The 25,715-nt window shown below is 33.9% G+C and overlaps 3 protein-coding genes across 6 annotated transcripts; 2 read left to right on the top strand and 1 right to left on the bottom strand.

Moving 5' to 3' along the window:
* Positions 1 to 1,466: 1,466 nt before the first annotated feature.
* LOC120347278 (uncharacterized) lies at positions 1,467 to 11,978 on the top strand. Of its 2 annotated transcripts, XM_039417179.2 has the most exons (16): positions 1,467 to 1,797; positions 1,937 to 2,075; positions 2,762 to 2,888; positions 3,227 to 3,468; positions 3,971 to 4,128; positions 4,584 to 4,737; positions 4,899 to 5,059; positions 5,182 to 5,314; positions 5,435 to 5,552; positions 6,875 to 7,068; positions 7,464 to 7,660; positions 7,990 to 8,164; positions 8,308 to 8,610; positions 9,295 to 9,538; positions 10,238 to 10,823; positions 11,762 to 11,978. In XM_039417179.2, exons 1-16 carry the CDS (start codon positions 1,609 to 1,611, stop codon positions 11,903 to 11,905), a joined length of 3,264 nt encoding a protein of 1,087 aa, XP_039273113.2. In that variant the 5' UTR covers positions 1,467 to 1,608; the 3' UTR covers positions 11,906 to 11,978. The 2 variants fall into 2 exon arrangements, with proteins under 2 accessions (XP_039273113.2, XP_039273114.2); XM_039417180.2 differs by lacking the exon at positions 8,308 to 8,610 and having other exon boundaries at positions 1,468 to 1,797.
* Positions 11,979 to 12,201: 223 nt separating this feature from the next.
* LOC120347279 (CAP-Gly domain-containing linker protein 3-like) lies at positions 12,202 to 21,826 on the bottom strand. 2 transcript variants are annotated; one of them, XM_039417181.2, is made up of 11 exons: positions 21,576 to 21,826; positions 20,482 to 20,634; positions 19,953 to 20,046; positions 19,209 to 19,480; positions 18,251 to 18,375; positions 17,695 to 17,813; positions 16,918 to 17,028; positions 16,339 to 16,497; positions 14,588 to 14,681; positions 13,773 to 13,844; positions 12,202 to 13,464 (listed from the first exon to the last, which is right to left on the bottom strand). In XM_039417181.2, exons 1-11 carry the CDS (start codon positions 21,708 to 21,710, stop codon positions 13,281 to 13,283), a joined length of 1,518 nt encoding a protein of 505 aa, XP_039273115.2. In that variant the 5' UTR covers positions 21,711 to 21,826; the 3' UTR covers positions 12,202 to 13,280. The 2 variants fall into 2 exon arrangements, with proteins under 2 accessions (XP_039273115.2, XP_077973897.1); XM_078117771.1 differs by lacking the exon at positions 16,339 to 16,497.
* A 756-nt stretch (positions 21,827 to 22,582) lies between these two features.
* LOC120347398 (putative pterin-4-alpha-carbinolamine dehydratase) lies at positions 22,583 to 24,976 on the top strand. Of its 2 annotated transcripts, none has more exons than XM_039417326.2 (3): positions 22,583 to 22,697; positions 23,352 to 23,567; positions 24,518 to 24,976. In XM_039417326.2, exons 2-3 carry the CDS (start codon positions 23,364 to 23,366, stop codon positions 24,617 to 24,619), a joined length of 306 nt encoding a protein of 101 aa, XP_039273260.1. In that variant the 5' UTR covers positions 22,583 to 22,697; positions 23,352 to 23,363; the 3' UTR covers positions 24,620 to 24,976. The 2 variants fall into 2 exon arrangements, with proteins under 2 accessions (XP_039273260.1, XP_039273259.2); XM_039417325.2 differs by lacking the exon at positions 22,583 to 22,697 and adding an exon at positions 22,852 to 23,044.
* Positions 24,977 to 25,715: the final 739 nt, after the last annotated feature.

Raw genomic sequence — 25,715 nt, forward strand, 5'->3', positions numbered from 1 at the left:
TTAGTTATCAATTTGAAGACTATTATCGACAATAGCAACACACGTGAAACAAAGCTTTATAAATTCCTCGCTGTACTCCCGCTTATAAGGATGGTTTGAGTGATGTATTTATATCCGATGAGGGTGAGGAGATGAGTCTTTTGTCGGGCGTTGATCCCCACTGCTTGAAGACACAAATATTTATGAAGCTACATGTAGTGTTCTATTCTAATTTTTCTGATATATAGGCTATTCCGTTGGCGACTTTTTGGAGTATTCTTCAGTAACCAGTTTGTCAACATTATTCGTGACTAAAAGTATCTTCAAAATTCTTAACCCTGCTAAATTTTAAATTCAATCAAGAATACCTAACAATAACAAGTGCAACAGCACCCTAACTACTTAATTTAAAATAAACAAATCTTATTATCTGTTTTATCAAGCAAATCCACGCGGCTACTACCAACCTCGCATCGTTACGAAATAATACAATCGACTACGTAAAAGGATAATAACAATGCAAACAACATACGTAATGAATGTTTCCCCGACTTCCGATCCCCACAATGGTCTTCCTCTATACTCTACCATTGCAAAATTGTTGGTACTCATTTCAAGAGTGCTTTTACAATTTGGCGTCTATAAACCTGCATGGTCATATGTTTCAACCCATCATTTTAATTCAAAACATTTAACCTTTCATTCAAATGTACCGGTAGAAAAGTTTAAACTACTCTATCACAGCTATTTATAGACTAATTTTTGATTACTGCATTTAAAATAAAACTCCTACAGAAACAAAATGATCATTGGGTTTTTCAATAGACTTTTATTTACCAAAACACAACTAAAAACTAATGGCACGCAAAACCGCGAAAACGAGGTAATACTCACAACCATAGAAATATGTCTGAGTGACAAAAGTGTCTGAGCGGCTGTTAAAAAGTTTATTGTTACGTCAAATTTTACACGTATCCTGATTGGCCGGCGTTATGGAGGTAAATAAGAAAGTCGATGCTCGGGGAAGCATCCATAAGTTTAAAACAAGGCCAGGAAATTTTAAAGCAGGATTTAGTACTGGGGATATAAAATTTTCGTAATGTATTTGATTACCCAGCGGGTAGAGATCTAAACCGGTTGAGGTGCGAATTATAAAACCATATTAATATTATTTCATAAATATCCCGCACAATCCACTCTAACCTGATGGCTCTTTTTTTCATTTGTGACGTCAACTATGAAGTAAATTATAGTTTCGGTAGCGTGATACTGAATAACATCGAATTGATTCTAGTTTGATTTATTTTTCCATTAATGTTATAATTCATGCATGGTTTCACAAGTGAAAATATTTCGTATTTTTCGATAAACCACGCAAATTTATCAATAGGAAATTATGGCACCGATAAACAATTTCAGCCATTGTCAAATTAGCCCCGGGCGATAAGAATATTAATCAATATTCCTGCAGTGTATGCACCTGATAAACGAGAATCGACATTATCAGGGTACAGTTTTACGAGATACCAATTTGGAATGTTTTGACAGTGCGATTCTAATCGGCAAAGTGTTGTATAAATAACTACAAAATGGCTTCACATTATTTTAATCAAGCGAAATAGACAGAACATGGATAAGTATGTTCAGATATTGTTACTGCTGTATTGTGGGCTGATGGCTTCAGCAAGTCAAGGCGAGGTTGTACTTACTAATTCGACAATCGAAGTACGGGTTGATAGTAGCCTTATACTGGTCTGCAATGGCAGGACTTCTGATAGATTTGACGAATCTTCAACATGGATTTGGAGAATACGACAGGTAAAGTTATACGAGTAGACGAGTAATCCGTAGACACAGGCATTTTACTTTACTTGAGTATTGTATACTAAATAAGATATAGTGTTGTTACATTTTTGGAAACTTTCCATACACCTTTCATTTATCTTGTTTCTTACAGAACAATGAATCATATATTTTACCGAAGACCAAAGATCGGAATTTAATTTTCAAAAATGTACAATTCAATGATACGGGAAGATACGAATGCTCGAACACTGGACAAAGTTATTCTAGTTGGATTAATCTGTTGGTCGGAGGTAAGTTATACTTTGCTATAATTGCACTCGATTTTTTCCGTGATGTAACCTCTCATGCATGGTTAGTTCTTCTAATGAAGAGATTGCAATAGTAAAGTAATATTTAATGCCCAGGAATTGTGGTCATTGCATCTTCAGAATCCACCATATTCCAAAGCGGATTTGTTAACCATGAATGCTTACAAAAGCGAATACTTAGATAATGCTTATTAACGTCTGGAAACTTTCCATTTGTTAATATATAGTTTGGCGAGAACGACCCCAGGGAAATTTAAATTCAATTTTTTGAAAATTCAATTAGATTCCTCTCGAAATGTGAAAAATTTGTTTTTGTTCCTCATATTGAAAATACAACGTTGTATATTTTTGAATGAATTAAATGACTACTGGGATTTGTGATAATTAATGGGAAATCAATAATGTTCACTTCCCGGAAACATTGTTTGCTTAACCTATACCTAGCATTGGGAGAGAATGGACGAAACGTAAAGAAGTGATTTTGTTGGTCATATTCCTTTCATTATACACTTTTAATTTTCAACAAATAAGATTCATGTACTAGTTTTGTTGAATCGTATCATTTTGTCCTGTTTTTACTCGAACTATGAAATGAAGTTTATGGACCGAAATATCAATCGTGACTCGTCTGTAATCCAGTTTACTCATTGCTCTTCTGTCTTTTCCAGAACCCCCTGATAGACCTCAAGATCTATACTGCATAACCCACTATTCGTTTTCTTACACGAAATGTTGTTGGGATATTGGACGATCCACCCGGATCACAACGAATTATACCTTGAAATATGTAGCTGAGTAAGTAGGCCAACAGAAATCTTATATTTTTGTATTCCAAATCAATAGATATTGTCATAACATTTATATATATATAATTGAAGGATTTAACAGATTTTAGTTTTAATGAAATTAGATGATTTGCTTTATTTTTTTGGGGCTTGGTGCGTTGATTCAAGCAAACTCATATGAGAAAGAAGTTATGTTCAAAAAATACGGACATTATCAGGAATAGAAAATCACGATCAAACTCATTTTTTTGTGTTTATTCAATCAATTTTAAACAATTTCAAAATACATGAACATAGTATACTATATACAACTCATATATCAAATTAAATTCCAATCAATTTTCTCAGGCAAGGTGTACTGGACACCCATACCCGGAAATGGAATACGACGAAGACAAATGGTAGCTGTTCATCAATACAGTCAGGGCAAATGGCGAAGAAAATCAGTTCAAAATGTTGTGATCTTCCAATCGAAGGAAATCCAAATAATCGTGATGAAATCGTACAATTTAGCATTCAATTGATATCAGAAAATTCTCTTGGAACTGCAAAATATAAAAATTCAGAACTAGAGAATCCTTTATCATGGGGTAAGAAATTTAAGTGTTTTGGCGGCGTTTGCCCAAATTTATAATATATCACAGCATCGGGTGAAGCGTTAGGAATACGTTTTCCATCGCACCTCTGATTACTCTGCAAGGACTGGGAGGTTAGAATCCAGTGGGGGATGATAATGCGCAAGAGATTGCTGGACTTTTCACAGTCGCGGGGTGGTTCACGTAACCACACGTCGGCTTTATTCACCCCCAAGTCCATGCATCCGTTCAAATATTCTCATACCCGAAATGAACCGGTGATATGACGAGAGACCGTGGCTTGCTATTTGATTAAGCCGTCTTATCGGCTATCCTCTCCCCGAAGTAAATTTGAAAAATCATATAATTTTTCTCTACCGTGCATCAAATAAATAGTAATAGACTTCCGATTTCACAGTCATTGCACTTATTATTATCTCTTAAAATAGGTCAAAACATCGATGTACGCAAAAGAGTATAATATATAATAAAATGTTTATCATATTTTAATTTGCAGTGAAGCCATTAACACCAACCAATATTACATTGCAAATAAGGAAGAAAACCAATATCTATTTAATAAATGCAAACTGGAATCCTCCTAACATGACTTCAACTAAATTTGAATATAGTTTACGATACAGAATTTCTCGAGATGAAACGACGGCTTGGCATGTGAGTTCTTGCAGCAAATTTTACTGATATAAATATTTTCACCTATATATATATAATACCTATATACCTAAGTTTTTTGTTATCAAATACATTATTAATTTAATATTTCAACTCAATTATTTTATTAAGCTGTACTTTCATTGACCATTGCTCATCTTAGGATTGGGAGTACACCAAATATTTTTATCTCTTAGTGCATTTGAAAATTATTTTTATTTATAAAAGCTAAGCAATTCGATAATTACAAATAATATGCACGATTTTATGTATCTTACCATTTTCAATATAACTGTACTGCATATGATCTACTTTGTGACTTGAAAATCACAGTTTAATGTCATACCCCTTTTTAATAATTGTATGCTAATTTTTATAAATTTAGTGCATTTTTGCTTTGGTGTGGTGCCATTATTCATTATATTTCAAAATAAATTGAACGTTTACATGCAATCAAGATCATCGAAAGAATACCCAAACAGAAATACACCTTCCAAATACGTCGGTCACATTCATTGGTTCAAGTTCAAGTTTCTGCTAAACCTGTTGGATTGATTGTCGGACCTTCCAGTGAATGGAGTAATTCCGCGTTCATCAGCACTGGCGATATTCGTAAGTATATACTGACACTGAAAGCCTATTTCTCTACCTTTCGTCCGAAAATAAAATTTAATTTCGGACGAAGAACGACTTCGCTATGCTCATATTAAAATTGACATTCGATGTTCAACTATATGTAAACAAAAATAAATAACAGTATTTTTATTTTCCAGCACCGATGTCAACACTACGATTCAATGAGATTACGACTGATATTTCGTCCGATACTGGACCCACAATAGCAGTTGAATGGGCTAAATATGCACGACAGGATGAACCTGGATTTTATTATAGAATAATTTACACGTATTGTAACCAAAGTGTGTTTGCTTCGGTAAGAGTTAGATTTCATAAGTTTTGTTTGATGGAAATATATATTGAATCTTTATGTTCACCTTATCAAAATAGGGGTTTTCTTAAAATCTGTGATTCAATTTTTTACAATTATTTTTGTAGTATAACTTCACGGCTTCTCAAACAACGCATATTCAGTCGGTTAACATAAGTGACTGCATATCTATATCTGGAACTAATTGCAACAACGTAGGATGTTCAGAAACGACAAACGCACAAGTATTTCCATCAGAAGGTAAGTAATGATGTACTCATCTTAATCAAATCTTATCTACTTTTGAAAACGCTACTCGGAATCAATGTGATTGAATAAGAAATCCTTACGTCTCAAATTTTATTTTTTTATATTTTTCAGTTCCAAAATACAATTTTAGTGTGGAGTTGAATGTTTTGGAAGACGATTTTATCCTAAATTGGAACTACATGAAAAATTCTTACGAAGACTGCCGTATCAACATATTTGAAACCAGCAGGTAATAAACAATTTCCGGTGACGATGTAAAATGTGATTTTATTGTGTGTTCATGGTGCAATCTATATCCAGTTGTATAAACCTTTATCAACACCGAACTAAAGGGCCGCAATATATTCTACTTCTGATTGGTTCAAAATATTACTCAGGCTGAGATAATGTAAATTTGGTAATGAAGAATTAGTTACTGTGAAATATCAGTTACGTTCACTGTTAAACTGTAACATCGTGTATATGCATATTGTCCCATTGTTCAATATTTGAGTCATATTTCAAAGAACTCACTCTCATACTATTTCTCGTGAGAAAAACACGATCGTGTTGTGCATACTGACCGATAAACTCAGTAATTCTGATAAATAAATAACTGATTAATAGTTCGCGGCGAAAGAGAGTGGATTTTCGTAACACGCTAGTGATTCTCGTAACATGCTAGTCATAAAATTGTTGTTTTTCGGCGATCAGAATGCGGATGTGCGTCCGCGAAAGTAGCACATTGTCAATATCTCGGACATCATGATGTGAACGCATGTTACATATCAGATTCCACACTCGTTAGGTAAATAAACTATTAACTAGTATATTTTATCTAGTGTAATATTTAATTAGTTGATACCTAGAAATTTAACACCTAAGTCAATGTTTAAGGTTTTCTAAGATCACAATAGCTGTAATAAAACATAAACATAACGGCAAGGATCAAATATTTGGACATGAAAGCCATGTATCAGTCATAGGTACCATTACAGAAATCGACTTGCTTAGCAACGAGTTTGTAAAAGACCGACTGACAGACGCAAAATTTAATCTATCCCACGCGTCATTAAAAATGTTCTCCTGAATCAAAATATTAATTTTGTATGAAATATAGGATCTCATTGTAATCGGAGGGAATTCGAAAATAGCGATAGTCTTCTAACGGCTTATTCTATCTTTAACTATTGAAAATTTGGATTGATTGGTTGCGAATAAAAGCCGATTTCTTTCGAACGTCAACAATTTAGAAAAAAATGTACATGTCGATGTACAATGTTGAGGCAACAACAGTATAAACATACGATCTTGGCCGATACGATTGTTTATTTGGCCGTAATCTAATTCTCTCTTGCACGGTCGACACTGATAGTCTTCATCCATAATGCATTATTTTACTTTCATGGGACCTCTCGAAGTATGCGCACCAAGATGGCGCACAACCTGAACTCAGGTTGTGTACCAGGTTAGGGTTCAGGTTATGCGACACCTCGGCGTGTATACTTCAGGAGTATCCTTTCATGTTAATTGAACCATTTGCTAACATTTATGCTTTAATCACATCGACAGATTACAAGTGAACGAAACATCATTTGCCGTACGAAAAATTATAGCATCAGAAAATGTGTTATGTACCAAAGAAAACATTCAAATATCGAAATCTTCATCTATGTGTAAGGAATATGTCGGCGTCGTGAGCGCGATAAAAAGACACAATGATGTAACATACGCACGGACTGTTACATCCTCTCCGGAAACTACAAGTTAGTTCGAGCTTTTTTTTGTATAATTGAACTTTTCATGACACTGTAAAAGGCAATTTGTTTGAGAGAAAAACTTTTGTGAGTCGTATAAATTTTTACCAGTAAATTAAAATTTCATCATTTTAATCAAAATATTGGTTTAAATGACTCAAATAAATATGGCATTATTTATACGATGTCATGCTTTCGATAATCGATAGACCGGATAAGCTGATACAAAAGGACAACTTATCTGTATTTTTATTTACTAATGCTAGGTTTACCCACATGACATGTGCTTGTAATATCTGATCAAAGCGCTAACACAAATAATAACAAGGAAAAGAAAAATTAATTTGCCCGCAACAGCGGAAAACACCATGTCCTCTTTTTACTTACTCAAATTTTTTTTTCAGGGATAGGCAATTTATCAAACATCGAAAACTTGGAAGTCAATTTTACTTCTTATCCCGCTCAACTACAAGCTAGTTGGTCGCTGCGTGAAACTCTAAATTGCACATCGTATTTACAACCAAGAATTAGTTACACAGCAGTTGATGGTGCTGAATGTCAGGGGTTTGGACGAGGTTGCAAACGCGAATACTTTTCTGAGGTGAGTGAAGACGCGAGGTCCCAACGCAAACAAATCTATAAATCTGCAATAGTCAGGATAAAAACATGTTACTATTAACTTGAATTTATGTCGTTTACTTATAGCAGCAGATATTGATACATAAATCAATTTCTGAAATACTTCTATTGACATACTGTGCACTGCACAACGTAGTCTGCACATTGATGCAGAATTTATTTATTTTATCATGAACATAACATGAATCGTGTCATGGGCTGCTATTCCATGTTATTGATAAAGGAGTTTGCAAACTTGTTTTAATTATCTTATCCTATTTTTCGAAAATCGATTTAACTTACAATTACCAGGCCGTCGGTTGCAACGCCATCACTACAAACATCACAGACAATATTTATGGCGACACCGTCTATGAAGCTAGAATGGGGATGTGCTGTCCCTCTGACACTTCCCATCACACACATAAGCCAATATGTCATTTCCACAAAAACGAGGAAGCCGTAGTATACAGAACCCCTATATCAGGTTTGTTTTCTATTTCAAATTTTTATTATGAAATACTACAGTTCAACACTCGGCAGTCAGCAGCAAACATTCGTAACAAATGGCGCGATAAATTGCTCTTTGTTGCTCCTATATACATTTACCAATACCAATATTTCATTCAGCTCCAGGTCCACCCACAAACTTCCAATGGAACAAAAAGGACAAAGATGACGTTTTATCCTGGTCAATGCCATTACATCCGAATGGGCCAATCTCCGGATATCGTATATCCGTTAATTCTGGCAACGATTCTGCAATAATTCGCAACATCAGCACTGATAACAGTAACGTTAAACATTCTGATATTTGTGAGAAGGATATTCACACCAGAAATGTTAACATAACTGCTTATACTATAAATGAAGCTGATGAAGTTGTTCTATATGGTGAATCGATGACGTTCATGTCCGTTGAATGTGACATAGGTGAGTGATATTAAATAAAGATCAGGATAACGGATATTGGGATTCTTTTCTTTGCTTATTTAATGGGATCGCAATGCAAAAGTACAATCGCATGAAAAAACCATTCAACATAGGATAGGATTTACATATTTATTCCTGGCGGAAGGGAAAGCCAATAAGATGGCTTAATCATAAGGCGAGCCTCGGCCTTTCGCCCAGTTACCAGTCCATGTCGGTGTGGGATACGTACATACGTTACATATGTAACTATCAATAGTAAAGAAAAACATGATTGAATTGTGTTTCTTGTACATAACCTTGACCAACAGAGTTACGCAAAACAATAATGGCGTGTTCAGGATTTTTTTGTTTAGAGAAGGGCCATTTATACTTGAAATGTATGACGTAATAATATGATGTCATATTTGTATTCTAATTCAAGTAAAATGACCAAATGACCCCAGGCACGCATATATAAATATAAACTCTAAGCTTTACGTATCTCTGCTAGTACCAATGAACGGTCTTGGTCTTGTAAATGGATAATTTAAACTATTTGAGCGAGCAGCTGCAAGATCAGCAACGCTTACCGACTTGATACAAACATGGTGAACAACAGGGTAATGAAGCTCAACCAGTGGTGTCCTCATTTGAACATAATAATAATTATTCCAGTCATTCAAAATTATGTTTTTTCTATTCCAGGTCAGCTAATACATAGAGATTCCGTCCCTGTTATCATTGGATCTACAGTTGGAATTCTTCTTGTTATAATCAGTGCTCTGGTAGTTTATTATCACAAAAAACACATAAAAAATATTATTACCAGAACTATATGGCCATCTGTTCCTCGACCCAACGTTATAGTAACGTTTCAAAGAATAAATACATCGAACGAACATGTAATAAATTTTACTTTTGATGAAGCGCAAAGTAATCAGGACATAAGGTAAGTTTTGTACTGGACTATTATTTATCATATTCTATTGAATTCAGATGGAACCATGAAGTAGTTTACGATTTGGGATAAATGCGAAAATTATATCCCCCCGTGCCCAAAACGTTTGTGAACATCGGTATTACATTGCGAAATCAAAGTATTTTATTATCTCTTGCCGACCATCTCTCCAGGGATATCATATTTGAACAATATACTTTTGATGATTTCGGACCTCTACTATAGCATTGGTTATCTCGTTTAATGCAATGTCTGGAATATTGTCCAGGCGTTTTTTGATATTGGACACAAAGTGCACATACGGATCGTTATGCTAAATTCTTGTCGTTGTTGAATGATTTTTGTCGTTTTCGCAAAAATCGCTTTTCTCCCCAACTGCTGTATCAATCAATCGATTTCAAGTTTTAAGTATATATATATATATAGTTTTTAAAATTTCCAAATCTCCCATTGGACATGATATTTCACCCAAAATTTTGCTGTTTTGTTTTGATTAACGGAGGCACTCTTTTATTCGCCACGCGTAACCGCCACTGCTGCGTTTGTTTGCCGATCTTTCCAGCAAATTCGATGCTCTAAGTTTTTAACGAACCGGTACCGAAGTGCGAGAGCCATATATTTGAGCATTGCTCTTTTGTTTTACATTAGTTATTTTTTAACATTGAGTATTATATTCTTTATTCTACACAGGGAAGAAAACTTTGATGAAATTAGAGCTCCTCTGTTACCTGAAAGTGAAATAAATCACCAGACTCGACAACCTTCTACGCCAGATCAAAACAATTCTAATGCAAGGGAAGAAAATCCAGCAGGGATAGCAGATTCATCTCACATACACACGGAAGGTCGAGCGCGGCAAGAAACCGCAAATCAATGCCAATATAATAGGAATCCTGATCAATGCGAAGTTCCAAATTTATCAGCAACATTCCAACAAAATCTGGAAAATCGAGAACAGACGATTTTGTCTCCTAAATCAAGTGCCGGGTGTCCACATTCTTACATTAAGACAACTGAAGACTTTCAGAACCAAACGGAATTACAGTTTTACAATAGTTCATTATGTGGTGGTATGAGTCGATCCATTAGACATGGTTCTACACCTTCAATCCCGTCGTATTTATCATGCTCAACTAACTACCCGTTCAGCATATCTACAGCTAGAAATAATTCGGATGTTGGATCAGTGTACGCAAGATTACCGGATATGTATCAGTGGACTCTTCCGGATTACACAGCTTTCAGTGTACGTAGTACCTATAGTGACTATTCATGGGTGAGTCCGATTGAATACATAAAATCATATCTATATATTAATTTCGAATATCTCTATTGCTTGACCACATCAAAAAAGGTTAAACTCTATCCGATCCATTTCTCAAAGATAAACCTTTCATATTAATATGTATGACGATATATTTTGAGGAATACTTTTCTATCCACAATACATTACTCTTGTTGACTAATTCGGTATCCAATTTGGCAATCTTCATAAAATTATTAATTTGGTGTGGCAAAAGAATTTATTCATTTTTTTTTATTTGTTTGTATATTTTCCTTCCTTTTTACTTTCAAGTCTCGCTTTTTTCGCTTCCGACAGTATCATGTCTCGATGATTGTGTGTGTGTGTGCGTGCGTGCCTTCATTAGTTTTTTTTTACTTTTGGGTGAGCGAACACGTACTACTTCTTTTATCAATACCTTTCCATCTAAAATCTGTACGTTTCAAACCTTACTCTAGGTTTTGTTCGCCTTCCCGATCCTATAATCAGTTACTTTTACTTTAATCTATTTTTTTTTATCGTCTATTGCTGATTATGGAGTCGAAATAAACTTATAACTTAGGTATTTTTATACAAAATACATAAAATTACATCTACCTAAGAATGAGTTTGTGTATCGTAATTGGCTCAACGATAAATTATCTGCGAAGTTGAGTTGTTGCAACGCAATCATCTTAAAAACAAATTTGCTCAAATCAAAAACGGAGCAGTTCTTAGTCACACGCAAACAATTCTCATTATTAAATGCGCGTAGCAGAGTCGAAATAACTCGAGGAATCATTCTGCATTGAGATGCACTTCCAACATGACAGCCGTATGATCGTTTCAACCTCGAAACGTTCCAAATCTCATCAACCTAGCGACGTCGCTAAATGCGTGCTGCTCCAACAGTTCTTGTTAAATTAATGAAAACTTGAATTATCATTTTTCAGACAAAGCTCCCACAGACCAGCACACCTTTTGATTTAAGAACTGGATGTCGAATTTTCTTTGACGACGTTTCTCCCGAAAAGAAAGAAAGCAACATCCAAGAAGTTTTCCAAGCTGCTAGCTATTCAGGGTTCAGCCAGAAATAATATTATTATTTTACCGTAACGCCAACGAATATATTGTTTTTCATTAAATTTTGACATGTGTTGCAAATAATGATTATGTCCTTTTTTATACTTCGTTCAAAAACAATATTGTGCGCTTGACGCTTGCCCACGTCTTGCGCGCTATCCATGTCGAGCAGAACTTTTCTACAAAACCTTCCTGCGAGAGGTGTTTGGTGCATATATATATATAGGTAATTTAGAGAGATATTTTGCATTGAGCGGAGCAGGTAGAACTTGCAGATGAGAGCGCCAATAATTAAAACAACAAAATCAAATCATACCACAGTGAATGCATATAATTGACAATTGAAGAAATGCAGCATATTTAGTAAATAAAGAAAAATCAAGATCAATCATAGTTATTCACACCGGTCATTATTATCAATTATTATTACAGAGGATTATGAAATACTTGATTCATTGTCACACAATACAAAAAAGAATATACTCAACAATCTAAACTAAATAACTAATAATCGACAACTCAAGTGAGTGGATGATAACCATAGATGTTGTCCAACTAGAATCAAACTGATGTATATTTTCTAATTCAAGATTATTACAAAGGTTGAAGGTTAAAACAAGGAGCGTATTCCGCTCTTAGCAACATTCCGAATGCTTTGAGATTTGCAGTAAAAATTATATCCTATCCTACCCACTTCTTTTGATCAGATTATGATTTTAAATTGATTTTCATCAACAAAAATGTTATTCAACATAAACTATACAGTGAAAAGATTGAAGACAACAGTCTTTAATTTCATTAGGTTCAAACAGTGGTTCAGCTAAGTCAAAAACAGTGTCAACATATAAACATTAAAAAATATCTCTTATATAAAAATATATATCAGGGACTGGTTACATGAATATGAATGAAAAGATTATAGTGATTAACATCACAATCAACTGTTGCAAGGCTAATTATGGAAAAAAAATTCACACAAACAGACATGAATATATGAGTAGTTGAAAGTCAAATCACTATTGTGATTTTGAATCCGGTTCTAATGAGCTGGAGCCAAGTTTACGATAATAGATGAGAGCTACCAGAAAATTTCAGTGGCTTCCATCTCTTAACCGCTTGACATTTTTATCGCATGTATTATTTTTTAATACTTATCTATCGCTTTTCAATTTATAATTTTTTTAATATTTAATTTCTAATATTAGTTCATAAATTTCAAGTTGAATTTGTATAATAAATTTTAATTTTAAAACCCTTATATCATGGTTTTGAGTCCTGCTACCACGAAACTGCATTTGGACTGATGTTTCGTGGTGGTGGCCATACCAAGTCACAGTTTGAAGGAGCCATTGTGAACCGACTCCCCAATCCTGCAGATTAAAATACTTTTTACAGCAAATTATCCCCACTGATGCCATTCAAAAAAATACGACTGGGTTTCAACATGATTCCACAATTTGGTTTACATTTGAAGTACTGTCGTCCTTGAACTGTTCCATTGTTTTTTCCAACTGGTCTAGGTAAAGCTAATCCAACCCACACTCCATCAGCAAAATCTGTTCTTCCAATGTATCTGTGTTCGTATATAACAAATGAATTGGAATTAAAAAAAAAAAAGATTTATTTATACTTTTAAGTTGAATAGTTCAAAACTTGGTCATAATTTTGTTGATGAATAAAATCTTCTGAACAATACATTCATAGAAACTCATATATATATATATCAAGAACAAGCGCTTATTAATACACACTGATATCACAATATTTAAAACATTCTCACACACTCTGCTGAAAGAACATTGTAATGCAAAAGTCACCAAAACCTTATACTATAGTTCATTGTTGTTGAGGATGACTTTATGATATCGTCATCAGCTTTACCTTATTTCTGCTCTTTCCTTAAGATGTTCCAAGTAAACAATTGTTCCAATTCGAAGTCGAGCATTGAATGTTCTGTAAGAATTAGTAAAATTTTTTATGTGAAAGAGTATTGCATTTGAACATCATCATTAGCAAATACAATATAATTTATGCACTCAACAGCAACATCATTAAATTAAAGTTGGATAAATATTTCAATCAACTGTACGTCGAAAATAAATTGAATTGAAATTGCTTAAAATGAGACCAGTTGATCAAATGTTCACGTCACCATACACTAGTTCCTATAATAACTGTGACTAGTCATCGGTTTATAGCACATAAGTGGGTCTTCGTTTTCATCTCCCATACTTGCAGTACCCGCTGACTCAACTGATCTCATTCAGACTGCTTGACACATACGTCATTTACAAGAACACAGCAAATAGGCTTTGGGTATGGACGTGCGAGAGAAATCTGACGGTTGGGGACAGCTTTTCCTGGCCGTCTGACTTGTCACCAATCAGGCATGTACAAAAAATTGAAAACTTTTATTGAAAAGTAAAAATAGGCAGATAAAATGTAAAAGCATAAGGTTAGGAATAAAAATACTCTCAAGATTTAAAAAGCATGAAGATTTTTAGCAAGAACTAAAATAAATTCATGACTAATACACCACATTGCAATTTTGCCAATTTAGTCAGATTGCAACAAAAATCCGTCACCAAATAGTTCAAGACCAACACAGCTTTTGCCCAGAAGGCTGCGTTTAAACAGATGTACCAAAAGAAACCATACGCTCCACCTTCAATGAGATAATGAAATAAAAAACTTACGGAGACAATTCTCTTGAACTCGTTCCACTACTTGAACAAGAATGAATAGGCGGCTGACGTCCAACAGATCTTGACCTTGCATGTTTAGTTCTTGCTAAAAAGGATTAAAAAAAAAATTGATTGCTACGATGTGAATGAAGCTTATTAACCACTAATATGGTGTATGAGCCTGACAGTTCCAATGCAGATTTTTTTTTTCTATATCATGTTCATATTCTTTTTTCTCTAAACAAAGCTCTGGAAAACAATGACCACTAAGTAATAAGCTACTATAGTTTGAAACGGAAAACATCAGTTAATAACTTTCAAAAAAGACAATAGGTAAAGTTGAGGCAGAGGTGGTTGTTTTACTGGCTTTACAACTTCGTTTATGGCAACAGCTCAAATTCATTTAGGCATAAGAGTTGAATGAAACACTAATATTCACAACTTCATCGTTCATTGGAACTTAATTTTCTGAACATCTTTCATGAGAATATATCCTTTCTTCTATTGCTTTGCTATTTCAACATACTATAAATCTATAACTTCTTGAGTTACAAATTATTTTTGTCAATACAATAAATTTTGTTTATGATTCAAACAAGGAAAAGTATTACCAAAACACTCTTACAATACACAAAAGAATTGAAACAGGATCGAATTATATTATGTAAACAGAAAGTGATCATATCCAAAAAAATATCGTGAAGTGAAGAATATCGGATTTTGTTAAGCTAAATAATGAGAACAGAGGATATGACTTTATCGTAAACTGGTAAACAAAAATCAGTTATCTGAAATAACAGGGGTTATATAAGTTTATATTCAAATCAGAGAGTCTATATCAGGGTGGTCCAAGGTTGTCGACTCCGCCAGCCTCAAAATTATTTTTGCATTGTTCGCAGGCCACAATAGTGCCAAGAATAGGTAAACAGTGCAATACAAAACAAACACCTTTATTGTGCAAACACATACTTATCAGGCATAGCCATTCTAGGCTAATAGAATCCGCATTCGATTTTTAGTTTTCTATGATGCCTATATTGTTTGCATATAATTCCCGACCAAAAAGTTAAAAAGCCAGATAACAATTTAGACCGCCAAGCACATCATTCAACTTCGCTAGTTTCCCCAGCTATCCATAACAGTATTTAATTCAGTGACAATAGTGATGACAATAATTATGTCAAAAGATTTTTCTGATTAATTTTATGACGAAACAACACGAAATGCGTTTTTTTGATTACTCTCCAAATGAGACACGGGTCGCATGTGGCCCGCGGGCCTGGGTTTGGACCACCCTGGTCTATATTATTACATGTGAATTATTTAAATATAATCAAATACACAGGTATAATATATCCTTCAGGTGTTCCAATTCAAATTCGTCTCGCATATTTTGATTGGCGTATTTTATGGTAACAAATATAATTGTATATACCGGTACATATAACCAATTACACAAGCTTAACGGTTCCACCCCATCAGAAAGTGGAAAATCACTGTTCTAGACAATTTATGAGACCAAAAATTTACTCTGATGCATTGTGGATTCATACATATTACCAATAATTGAAACTCTGCAGCTTATTTATCCACTTATAGGGTATTACTTTAAATACTACTGACTAATTAAATTAATATCCAGAAGGAAATTAATTCTTAATACATATTAATTAGTCGAGTATGTGCCATAGATGGAGCGTGCACCTAAGCACGTTCCATCCATGGCCCATGCTCGACATATAATTATTTAATCTCGTACTTACAATTACTTCTCCTTGGTAAAGAATTTGTAGTCACATGAGAAAGCTTATTGATTGGAGCAAAAACACCTCGTGACGAATCACATGAAAAATAACGAACATCGTTTATACTTCCGTCGTTCTTTCCGATTCGTTCATGAAGCTCGATTCCGCACCATGTGCCTGGATTAAAAGCAATGAAATATTGTTTTGTATCACAATATACTACATAAATTTCCTATGGCGCCAGATTTTCCACCCAAAACTTTGCCAGTTTTTAATAAATGGGAACACTTTTTATGAAATATGGGATGAATTTGAATCATCACTCTTGTCCGCTGATCTTTATAGCGCAACTGTTATTACACAGCACTTATCACAATACCCTCACTGCGCCACCACAGTGGCCTTCATTAGATCATTACTCTTCAATTTTAAATTTCAATGATTGGGAAATTTCTGTGTCGATTTACTAGTATATTAATCTAATTTCAAAATATCAAAAACATTTACATGGTTCGCCAAATGATTAAGCTCCTTAATGACTTTTCTCTCCTTCAGGAAATTTATAAAAACCCTATCCTATTCAAATAGAATATTAACCTGAAGCAAACTTAGTTGTTCCAATGAATCTGATTATTCCTTTTTTTGTTCCCGATACAAACACATGATCACCAACGTTGAAGTTCCATTTATTATCAATGGCATCTTTACCTAAATAAAAGATAAGGTTTTTAATCAGGAAAACAATTTTTAGTTGAACAGGTGTTTTTTGTTTAGTTCGAACATCAAAACAAGAATGATTTACCGTAATATATATAATCAATTACATTTTTTATTTTGAGGAGATAAACAAAATGTGTGGTATGATTTAATTCATACCTCAGGCTGTAGAGTCTAAAGAAAATTATATTGACTCAATTTTCAACTATTGACTTCAGCTACAAACTCTCGAAGAAATTAAACATTAATCGAACAAAATTATGAATATGGATGTATTCTTTAGTAATAGACGCGTTAAGAAAGCTTAAAAATTTGAAATAAGCATGTCTTGTTTAATAATAGACTCGTTAGGAAAACTTGAAAATTTGGCTAAGCATGTCTTCCTTAGTAATAGCTTCTTTATTGGGAACGCTTGCTAAACTAACGTTTTTAGAGTTTCTGTAAAAATTTTTTACGGGGATCGTAAGTCTGAAATACCAACTTCAATGAAAACATAACACAATCTAACAACATACTCATGCACGAAGAAAAACTTTATTCTAGACAACAAAACCGTAAAATAGCATTAAAGTTATTTTGAAATAAACCTATTTTAAATTTGATATTTAATGTTATTTCATGGAAAAATACAAATTATAATGACGTGAATGAACAAACCTGTTGTCAAATTCTTTGATTCGTGCCATGAACTTGCTTTCAACCCTTTGTTTACCGTGCTCGGCTTATGCTGATCTACGTTGATTTTTGATGATTCCTTCAAAATCTTCTTGTCTGGGCTAGAAATAATAATAACGATAATAGAAAAAAAGTTCAATAGGATTGCATTTCTCAGTCACTAGTTAACTCATACAAAGTTTTTAACAATCGACTTTATCTACTTCTATATTTAAAGATAAATTCCAACCTCTGATTATCATTCCGAACAAAAGTTTCTGAATGCAAATTATTTCCTCAATAGTGTAAAAAGATATTGAGAGTGATCAAGCAGAAACTGGGATAGTTGGACTTGAGATCCCGGTCAGACTGCATTGGGATAGGGTCATATTTATTGGACTAACCCACAGTCTAATATCTTGGAGTAGATAATTTATACCCCTAATCCTACCACCAGATCCTAAAAAACTTTCAGCACTTGCGCATATATACAAAAGCCTCTGTAAGAGAACAGAAGTTATTCAAGGATAAGCAAAAATCTCCAGTGACTATAACTCGCCTATCACTGAGAATTAATCGTAATCTCTCTGCATTTCTTCTCTCCTCATTATTATGTGTGTTCTGGGGAATGCAATACAATGGAATTCTTCCTAAATCATCCTTAAGATTGATGTCAGCACCATGCTGAAACGAAAGAATTGTAAGTAAATCAGTAAAAAATAGAGAATCTATTTGAAATATGTAATTAGTATTGATAAAATAATTGGCAATTAATCAGTTCCATTCCCATGTAAAGAAGCAAGTCATGTGCAAATTTAGGATAGAATTTTCATATTTATCAGGGGGGAGAGTAGATAATCAGACATCATAAATATGGTGTATGACTTGCGATTACCTGTCCATGTCAGGTGTGGAAATAAAATTAACCAAATGTTTGTTTCAGATGCATGTACTTGAAGGTGGAGGAAGGAGCTATGTAAGACCCCCTATTGCCGAACCCAGCTATTGCACATAATCATCTCCCAAAGGATTCGAACATGCGAACTATAGCGCAGGGTGATCAGAGCTTTAATGGCAAGCTTGTCCGTAACTTGATTTGCAAGCTTGTCCGTAACACGATTTGCCAACCAGTTGGTGCTTTCTACACTCGGACAGTTGACTAATCACTTTCAGAGTTATAGTGGATATGATGACATATTCTGGGTTCGGATTGATATGAAACTAGAAAGCTTTGAAAACTGGTTTGTCACAAAACCAGTGGTTCGCTCATAAGGTTTTTTTTTTGTAAAAGAAAACAACCACAAAGTTACTTTGGTTTATCCTTGAACAGTGTATACTTTCTGTTTCTGTATATATTACTTATTCCAGATGAAATTGAGAATACAGTCTGTTGCAAAATAGGTCAACCAAACTACTATAACATATGAGCATATAACATAACATAACATATTTACGGAAATAAGAGGTAAAACAACATAAATAAAGCGTGATTTTTTATCCGCAACTGAAGACTTTACCTTTAATAAAATTTCAGCAGCATTAACACTTAAATTCATAGCAGCAATATGTAAAGCAGATCCAAATTCAAATTCACTACAAAGGCTGTTCAATAAACAATCAACATCGTATTTAGAAGAACTTCCATGATTAATCATTGTTTCAAGAGAAGATGGACAATCAAAATAAGCAGCGAAATGAAATCCATTCATGTCTGTGAGCAACGATCTTTGCGATGGATCAGCTCCATAACATAACAAAGTACTGAGCGCTTCAACTGGAGCAAGTTTATCTGAAAATAATAGTTTATTAATTAAAACTGAGTTATTGTACCGTTACTTAAAAGTAATGTGAATCATTCAAAATATACATAGCTAAGGTAGGGATGACGGTTAACTCAAAATAAACAAAATTCTTAACTATGGATATTATGAAAAAATCTATAATAAAATAAGATTTAAGATTATCTCTTAAAATTATTTCTACAACGAAATCATGAATGTGGCAAAGGACACTGAGCTTCAATGACCTATGACTTCAATCGTGATAAAAAATGACAAAAACGGAATGCAATCAATTTACTGAGCGTTTTCATATCTCTTAATAAGAAAGCTTGTTATCAAAAGGTCACTGTCTCAGAGTTCGAAGTTGTATTCAAGAGTCAGAGCCTTAGCTTTTTTGATGTGAAGTTCAGGGATCAATTGTAAATTTTCTTCACAGCTCTGTGTTTTACCCACAGCTGCTTTCACAGAGAATTCAAATACCTGAAGCTAAAATTTCAGCTCTGACAGCATAATGTAACAAAGTCATTCCAGTTGTTGCATCAATATCATTTACTCCAATATTACGATTAATAATCTAAAAAATAAATATTATAAGTTGTTAAAATAAATCATTATTGACATTTCTCTTTGTCAAGTTGAAGTAGCACTTCATTCTGATATTATTAAAACAGTTGAAATTGATTATATGAAGAGTCATCACATGCAGTGTGACCGGATCACTTTGAAAGGCATGTTTATCTCTTGTGAAAAATTCAAAACACAACAAATGCCAGTTGTCCAGTGATATTGGCTCAAGCAAAATTGGAAATAAAAACAAATGGAAATAAATATAATATAAATGTTGTACATATCTGCTGACCTTTGCGGTTGAAGATTAGACACGTAAACTATGGATAATTGAATAAATTAAATATACAAATCAATATAGTATGGATTTGTAATTAACATAATTTATTGAGTATCTCATTTTAAATTAATATATGAAAGCTTCACTAAACGCTGGTCTTACCTCATTGATAATCAGTCTAATATTATCACACACTGGAGAAACAAATTGTCTTGCTAAAGCATATAATTCTGGCACACTTGTCTCAGGATCAGATAAAATTCTTTTCCCTTCACCGGAATTTAAATCAATGAAAATAACTTCATCTTTTTCTTCCTTAAAAAATAAGAAAATGGTATCAATATATATATATATAGGGGTTCCATTACATTTGAGCCCACGTACATTTGAACCCATGACAATTGCACCTGTATGCTATTGCACCCATGGAATTTTTTTTGTTTTTCGGATAGTTGAACCCATACTAACCCTAACCCATGGGTTTTAGCACCCGCATATTGATTGAACCCGCGAATATACACATGGGTTCGAATGTACGTGGGTTCAAATGTACGGTCACCATATATAGGTACCTGCTGTGACCAGCCAGCAGTTACGGTACATAAAATTATCCCACATAGGTCACAAGATTCGAAAACAGGGTAATCAGATGTGCGATGGCAATCAGATTCCAAAAGCTTAGCATAATGTGCCATCCGCCAACCTTAGAAGTTACTTCAGCAAAACGGTAAACGACAGCAGAGTAACTAAGATTAAGTATCAAAGTGAAGATGAAAAACTATATAGTATATATTGACCCTGTAGCATGGGTGAAAATTCGCACTAGAACCATGTTTGATCAACCTGGTTTGTTCAAGAGATGCACAGTTTTATACATATATGGTAATAGCATGAAAATTCAATTTATTACAAAGTGTATATAAATCTGTTATAGCACAGAATAATGTTATCATCCAAAAATTTAAGATTGATTTATTGTAGGCAATATTTGTATATTCTCGAAAAGTGTAAAATCATGGGATTGCCATCATATGTTTATTTCAGTTATAATATTTTATTCAATGGACTGGTTTACCAACTTTATCCAAATTAATGCTTTCGACATCATATTTGAGTACCAAATACATGAATGGCTAAAAGTTGATTGCATTATTTTTCGACCTTCAAAGAAATCCAATTTGCAATCTTGCGTCTAAGGGGTGGATGGCAAACATGCATTTTAGCAAAAACTGAGCTAAATGTAGAAAAAAGCTTACCACACCAAATGGGAGTGGAATAGAAGCTGATGGATGTACAATAATATTCCCTTCTTTTTCTACTTCAAGCTCATCTTCAGCTTTCGAATCTGATACAGACGTTTCAAATGATTCCGTTTGCGAAGAGCACTCCATTGTACATTATATCCAGTATTAGAAACGTACGAGCCCCTTATTTTCAGTTTCACTCTAATCCAATGAATGAAATGTTTCTCTATTTGTGGTACTCCACATCTATTTTGTATTAAAGTTACCAAAAAAAATAGAAAACAGGCACTGGTTATATACCGGTATTGATTAACACTGAACTAATTCAGTAAATTTCGAATGGGATTTTCATTTTTATCCCGGCTGCCTACCGATGAGGAAGAAAGTCAAAAAGACGACTTATTTAGGCTATATGTTGTACCAAGGCGGGATTAAAAATTTTACAATGTTATAAATAAATTAAAATGTTAAATTAACTGAATACACATGGACGCCAGTAGAACATCTTTTTTATTGTATGTTTATCCAGTTATTTCTCATCTCAGCATCTTGTCTCTCTTATCAACTTATTTCTATTGTCTTTTTCTAATATCTGAATATTTCTGTATATAGGCTACGTAGTTTATATGCAAGCTAAAATTATACCTTTTTATTACGAAATATTGCTGCATTATTTGCCCTAGTGCCAGAGAGACACAGCAAACAATTAATAATTATAAGTTTATTTCGACTCCATAATCAGCAATACAGTTGGATACGACCCGATGTCATAGACGCAACAACTTTTGAACTTTCACTTTAAAAATAACATTCTGCATACGCCGAGTCAGGACATAGATATAAACCCAATGTACAAATAGCTGGACACGGAATACAGTAATAGTACGGTACCTGTGTAGTGAATATGAATACTGACCCTCTGTGATAATACATATCACACGACAGAGTGGGTGATCACTGCCGTCTGGTTCATGTTTAAAATGAATTAAAGAAAAATCACATGAGGTTATTAGCGTCTTCGGCGTGTTTTTATATCTCGTTGTCTTTGAGCGGAATACAGAAAGAAGTATTATTTTGTATTAAGCTCAGTTTTACTAATATTTTTCAGGCAGTATTCTTGTAAAACAGCAAAACGTGAGTACATTATAAATTATTCAAACTATAAAAGCCAGAGGGCCACTTGTGACATCACTTGAAAATGACCTAAAAAATTGAACAAATAGCGAAAACAGGGCTTAACGGAGTTTTGTGCGTAGTAAGGGAAGAATTTATCAAAAAAGGTTGGGGTTCGCGTGCAGGCTTATGCTATGCCGTTTAGTTTACGCTTCACGTTTTGCGAGTAGCCTAGTTCCTGTAGTTGTTGGCTCATGGCGTCAGAACTGTCTGTATTGATACGAATAAGTAGATACTGTACATTTTCAACGCCGCGATTCCTTTCGACGTTGATCAACAGGACCGAGTCGAAGCGGTGGTTTGCTGTGGTGGGTATAGCCTAGATAGCGCTGCGCAGTACTGTAGGCTGCGATGCTGTTTGTATGGTACCGGTACCGGTATATCAGTGTCATCAATTACCGTAACCTGTTGACTTAGGGCTTTGGTTACGGTAATTTTAAGATAAAAATATGGAACAAAGATATAAAATTTAAAAAATTATAGCATATTTTGGGGAAAGTATTAATAATCTGTTCAATCAAAGATATCTCTAGTTTTTATCAAGATAAATACCAGCATGTTCTGACTTGTATTTGTATATATCTGTATATGAAATCTTTGAATTATATTTAACAGAAAAGAATAAAAATGAAACTTAATGAAGAAGAAAGAAATACACAACTTGGTCCATTGTTAAATTCTGGATGGGCAATGGATTCAAGTGGGAGAGATGCTATCAAGAAAGAATATTTATTTAAAAACTTTAACGAAGCATTTGGATTTATGACGAGAGTTGCTCTGAAAGCAGAAAAAATGGATCACCATCCTGAATGGTTCAATGTCTATAACAAAGTTAGTTCTATACAATCTTTCAAATTTTATGCGTATTAGGCTTATTTATTGTGCAACCTATTATAATCTTTAATGAAATCTTCAATAAAAGTTCAATTGGTTTCAGGTGTTATTCTTGAATTGTCTATACAGCTATATTTTCGGAATATTGAAATTGTTTAAACTGATGGAATCTGTGAAGTATCACATTACTTCTGTACTTCCATGAAAGCAAATGAAACTCATTTAGTATTTTTAACCAATGTGCTCAGAATGTTTATTTCAATTTTTTTACTGGAACCAAACTTTGGTGCTGAAGTGTCACTTCAATCAGTCATTCGAATGTTTGTTTCCTTCACAACAACATAGCCTTACCCCAGGATTAATTTGTTTTCAAATGCTTCATTATTTTTTGAATAACCCTTTTACTAGTTAAATGTATACAAAGAAGCATAGCACATTTTGCTAATCAAAAAAAAGTTTATTTTACATGACTGACATGGCTTTTTTATTTTTCTTCAATTTTATTAATGATTTTATAAACAAATCAGAAGGGAAAAAATGTCAGCTGCTATTCGTAGGCTTGATATATATATTTATATAAATACTTGTTTTAATTTTAAGAAATACAGCACTATGGCCTCTGCTCTTTATCATAATAATATGTTATCAATATTCACACCAAAAAAATTCGGACTTCTCTGTTAAGTATAATTCTGTATACCGGTACATGTTTAGCTCTTTGCACAGCAGTGATGGTTTTGACTCATCTATCAGTACACTTTCTCCTTGTGTAGTTTAAGGCCAAGCGGTATAAAAAAAATTTGATATTACAATCATATTCAACTGTAAAACCAACTCAGTCATTTTATTTGCTGTATATGATTATGCTTTTCAATATTGATGGCTGATTTATTCTGCCAGATTCAGCAGTTAATATTTGCTTGTTTTAACTTCGACTTTTTTGTCAGGTGCAAATAACATTGAGTACTCATGATGTTGGAGGACTTTCTGCAAAGGATGTAAAACTTGCAACATTTATTGAAGAGGCTGCATCATCGTTTACAAAATAATACTGTATTTTGATATCTATCTGGGCCAAAAAGTATGGGTGATAGGTGAAAAGTGATACTTTGTTTAGAGATGTTTTTCTCTTTTTTTTGCAAGCAATCAGGTCTGAATAAGTATGCTAAAGTACGCCAAAGCTTCTCATGCACCAGAATAGCACAGGCCTAAATTTGTTCGTTTGATACTGCTATTACTAAACTCTTTCGAATGGATAATTCAAGCTTTTTTTGTAATTGAATGGGGAGAAATTTTAATTGTTGGTTGCGTGGTTGTAGTTATCTTTAGCATCGTTTTACAACAGCAATTCAAAAATATAACTTCCAGTTTTGGTTGTGAATTGTGCAATAAACTCTCACTGGTTACTATTGTGTATTTTGTTTGTATGATTGGTATCTAAATTTGAAAATAGTGAAACCAAGGTTGGTAACACACTGTTAGCTTTTTGTGCAGTCACTTTAATTTCAAGTTGCTCATTTTAGATGTATATTTAGGTAGCTCCTACTTGTGAGCTTATTCTGGATAAAAAGGATTAAAACGGTAAATGATGTGTGTTCACTAAACTCTCGATATGCGTTCCATACATAATGCATTGGTCCTTCAATTCACGAATAGGCCGAAGTCGTTCCTCTTACCTGGTTCTTTTGTTTCAGAAGAATTTAACATAAGCCCATATAAGCTTTTGCTTGGAGGTATTAATTCCACTTCTAATACTCCAATTCCAACCCAGACTAAAAGTCACAAAAAAATCAGTCCCGATCAAATTGTCCACTACGCCAGGGATACTCAACTGGCGGTCCGAATCCGGACCTTCCGGGTATTCGGTCATAATTCTTTATTTTGGATCATTAGCCCTACTTTTGAAGTTTCCTTTTATAAAATCACTTTATATATTTAAAAACATATATGATAAAAGCAGTGGCGGCGCGTCAATAGAGCCAACCGGGCCAATGCCCCGGTTGTTTTTTCGGTATAATAAAAAATATTCGAAAAATACCTCAATATCGGTTGCACAGACTGTCTACACTAGCCATATTCTCCCGACATGGTTCATTTTTCGCTCGCAAAGCCTTCGCCGAACGTCGACGGGGCGACGCCGATTTT

Source organism: Styela clava, chromosome 11 (genome assembly GCF_964204865.1).
Source record: "Styela clava chromosome 11, kaStyClav1.hap1.2, whole genome shotgun sequence".
NCBI lineage: Eukaryota > Metazoa > Chordata > Ascidiacea > Stolidobranchia > Styelidae > Styela > Styela clava.

Bases quoted from the DNA above. Each gene is read 5' to 3' on its own strand.
- LOC120347278 (XM_039417179.2), top strand. From the start codon at position 1,609: ATGGATAAGTATGTTCAGATATTGTTACTGCTGTATTGTGGGCTGATG. The intron at 4,129-4,583 runs GTGAGTTCTTGC...CATGCAATCAAG, and splicing joins ATGAAACGACGGCTTGGCAT to ATCATCGAAAGAATACCCAA. The intron at 10,824-11,761 runs GTGAGTCCGATT...ATCATTTTTCAG, and splicing joins CCTATAGTGACTATTCATGG to ACAAAGCTCCCACAGACCAG.
- LOC120347279 (XM_039417181.2), bottom strand. From the start codon at position 21,710: ATGGAGTGCTCTTCGCAAACGGAATCATTTGAAACGTCTGTATCAGAT. The intron at 20,635-21,575 runs GTAAGCTTTTTT...TTATTTTTTAAG, and splicing joins TTCCACTCCCATTTGGTGTG to GAAGAAAAAGATGAAGTTAT. The intron at 20,047-20,481 runs GTAAGACCAGCG...TTTATTTTTTAG, and splicing joins TTAGACTGATTATCAATGAG to ATTATTAATCGTAATATTGG.
- LOC120347398 (XM_039417325.2), top strand. From the start codon at position 22,931: ATGGCGTCAGAACTGTCTGTATTGATACGAATAAGTAGATACTGTACA. The intron at 23,045-23,351 runs GTGGGTATAGCC...TATATTTAACAG, and splicing joins CGAAGCGGTGGTTTGCTGTG to AAAAGAATAAAAATGAAACT. The intron at 23,568-24,517 runs GTTAGTTCTATA...CTTTTTTGTCAG, and splicing joins GGTTCAATGTCTATAACAAA to GTGCAAATAACATTGAGTAC.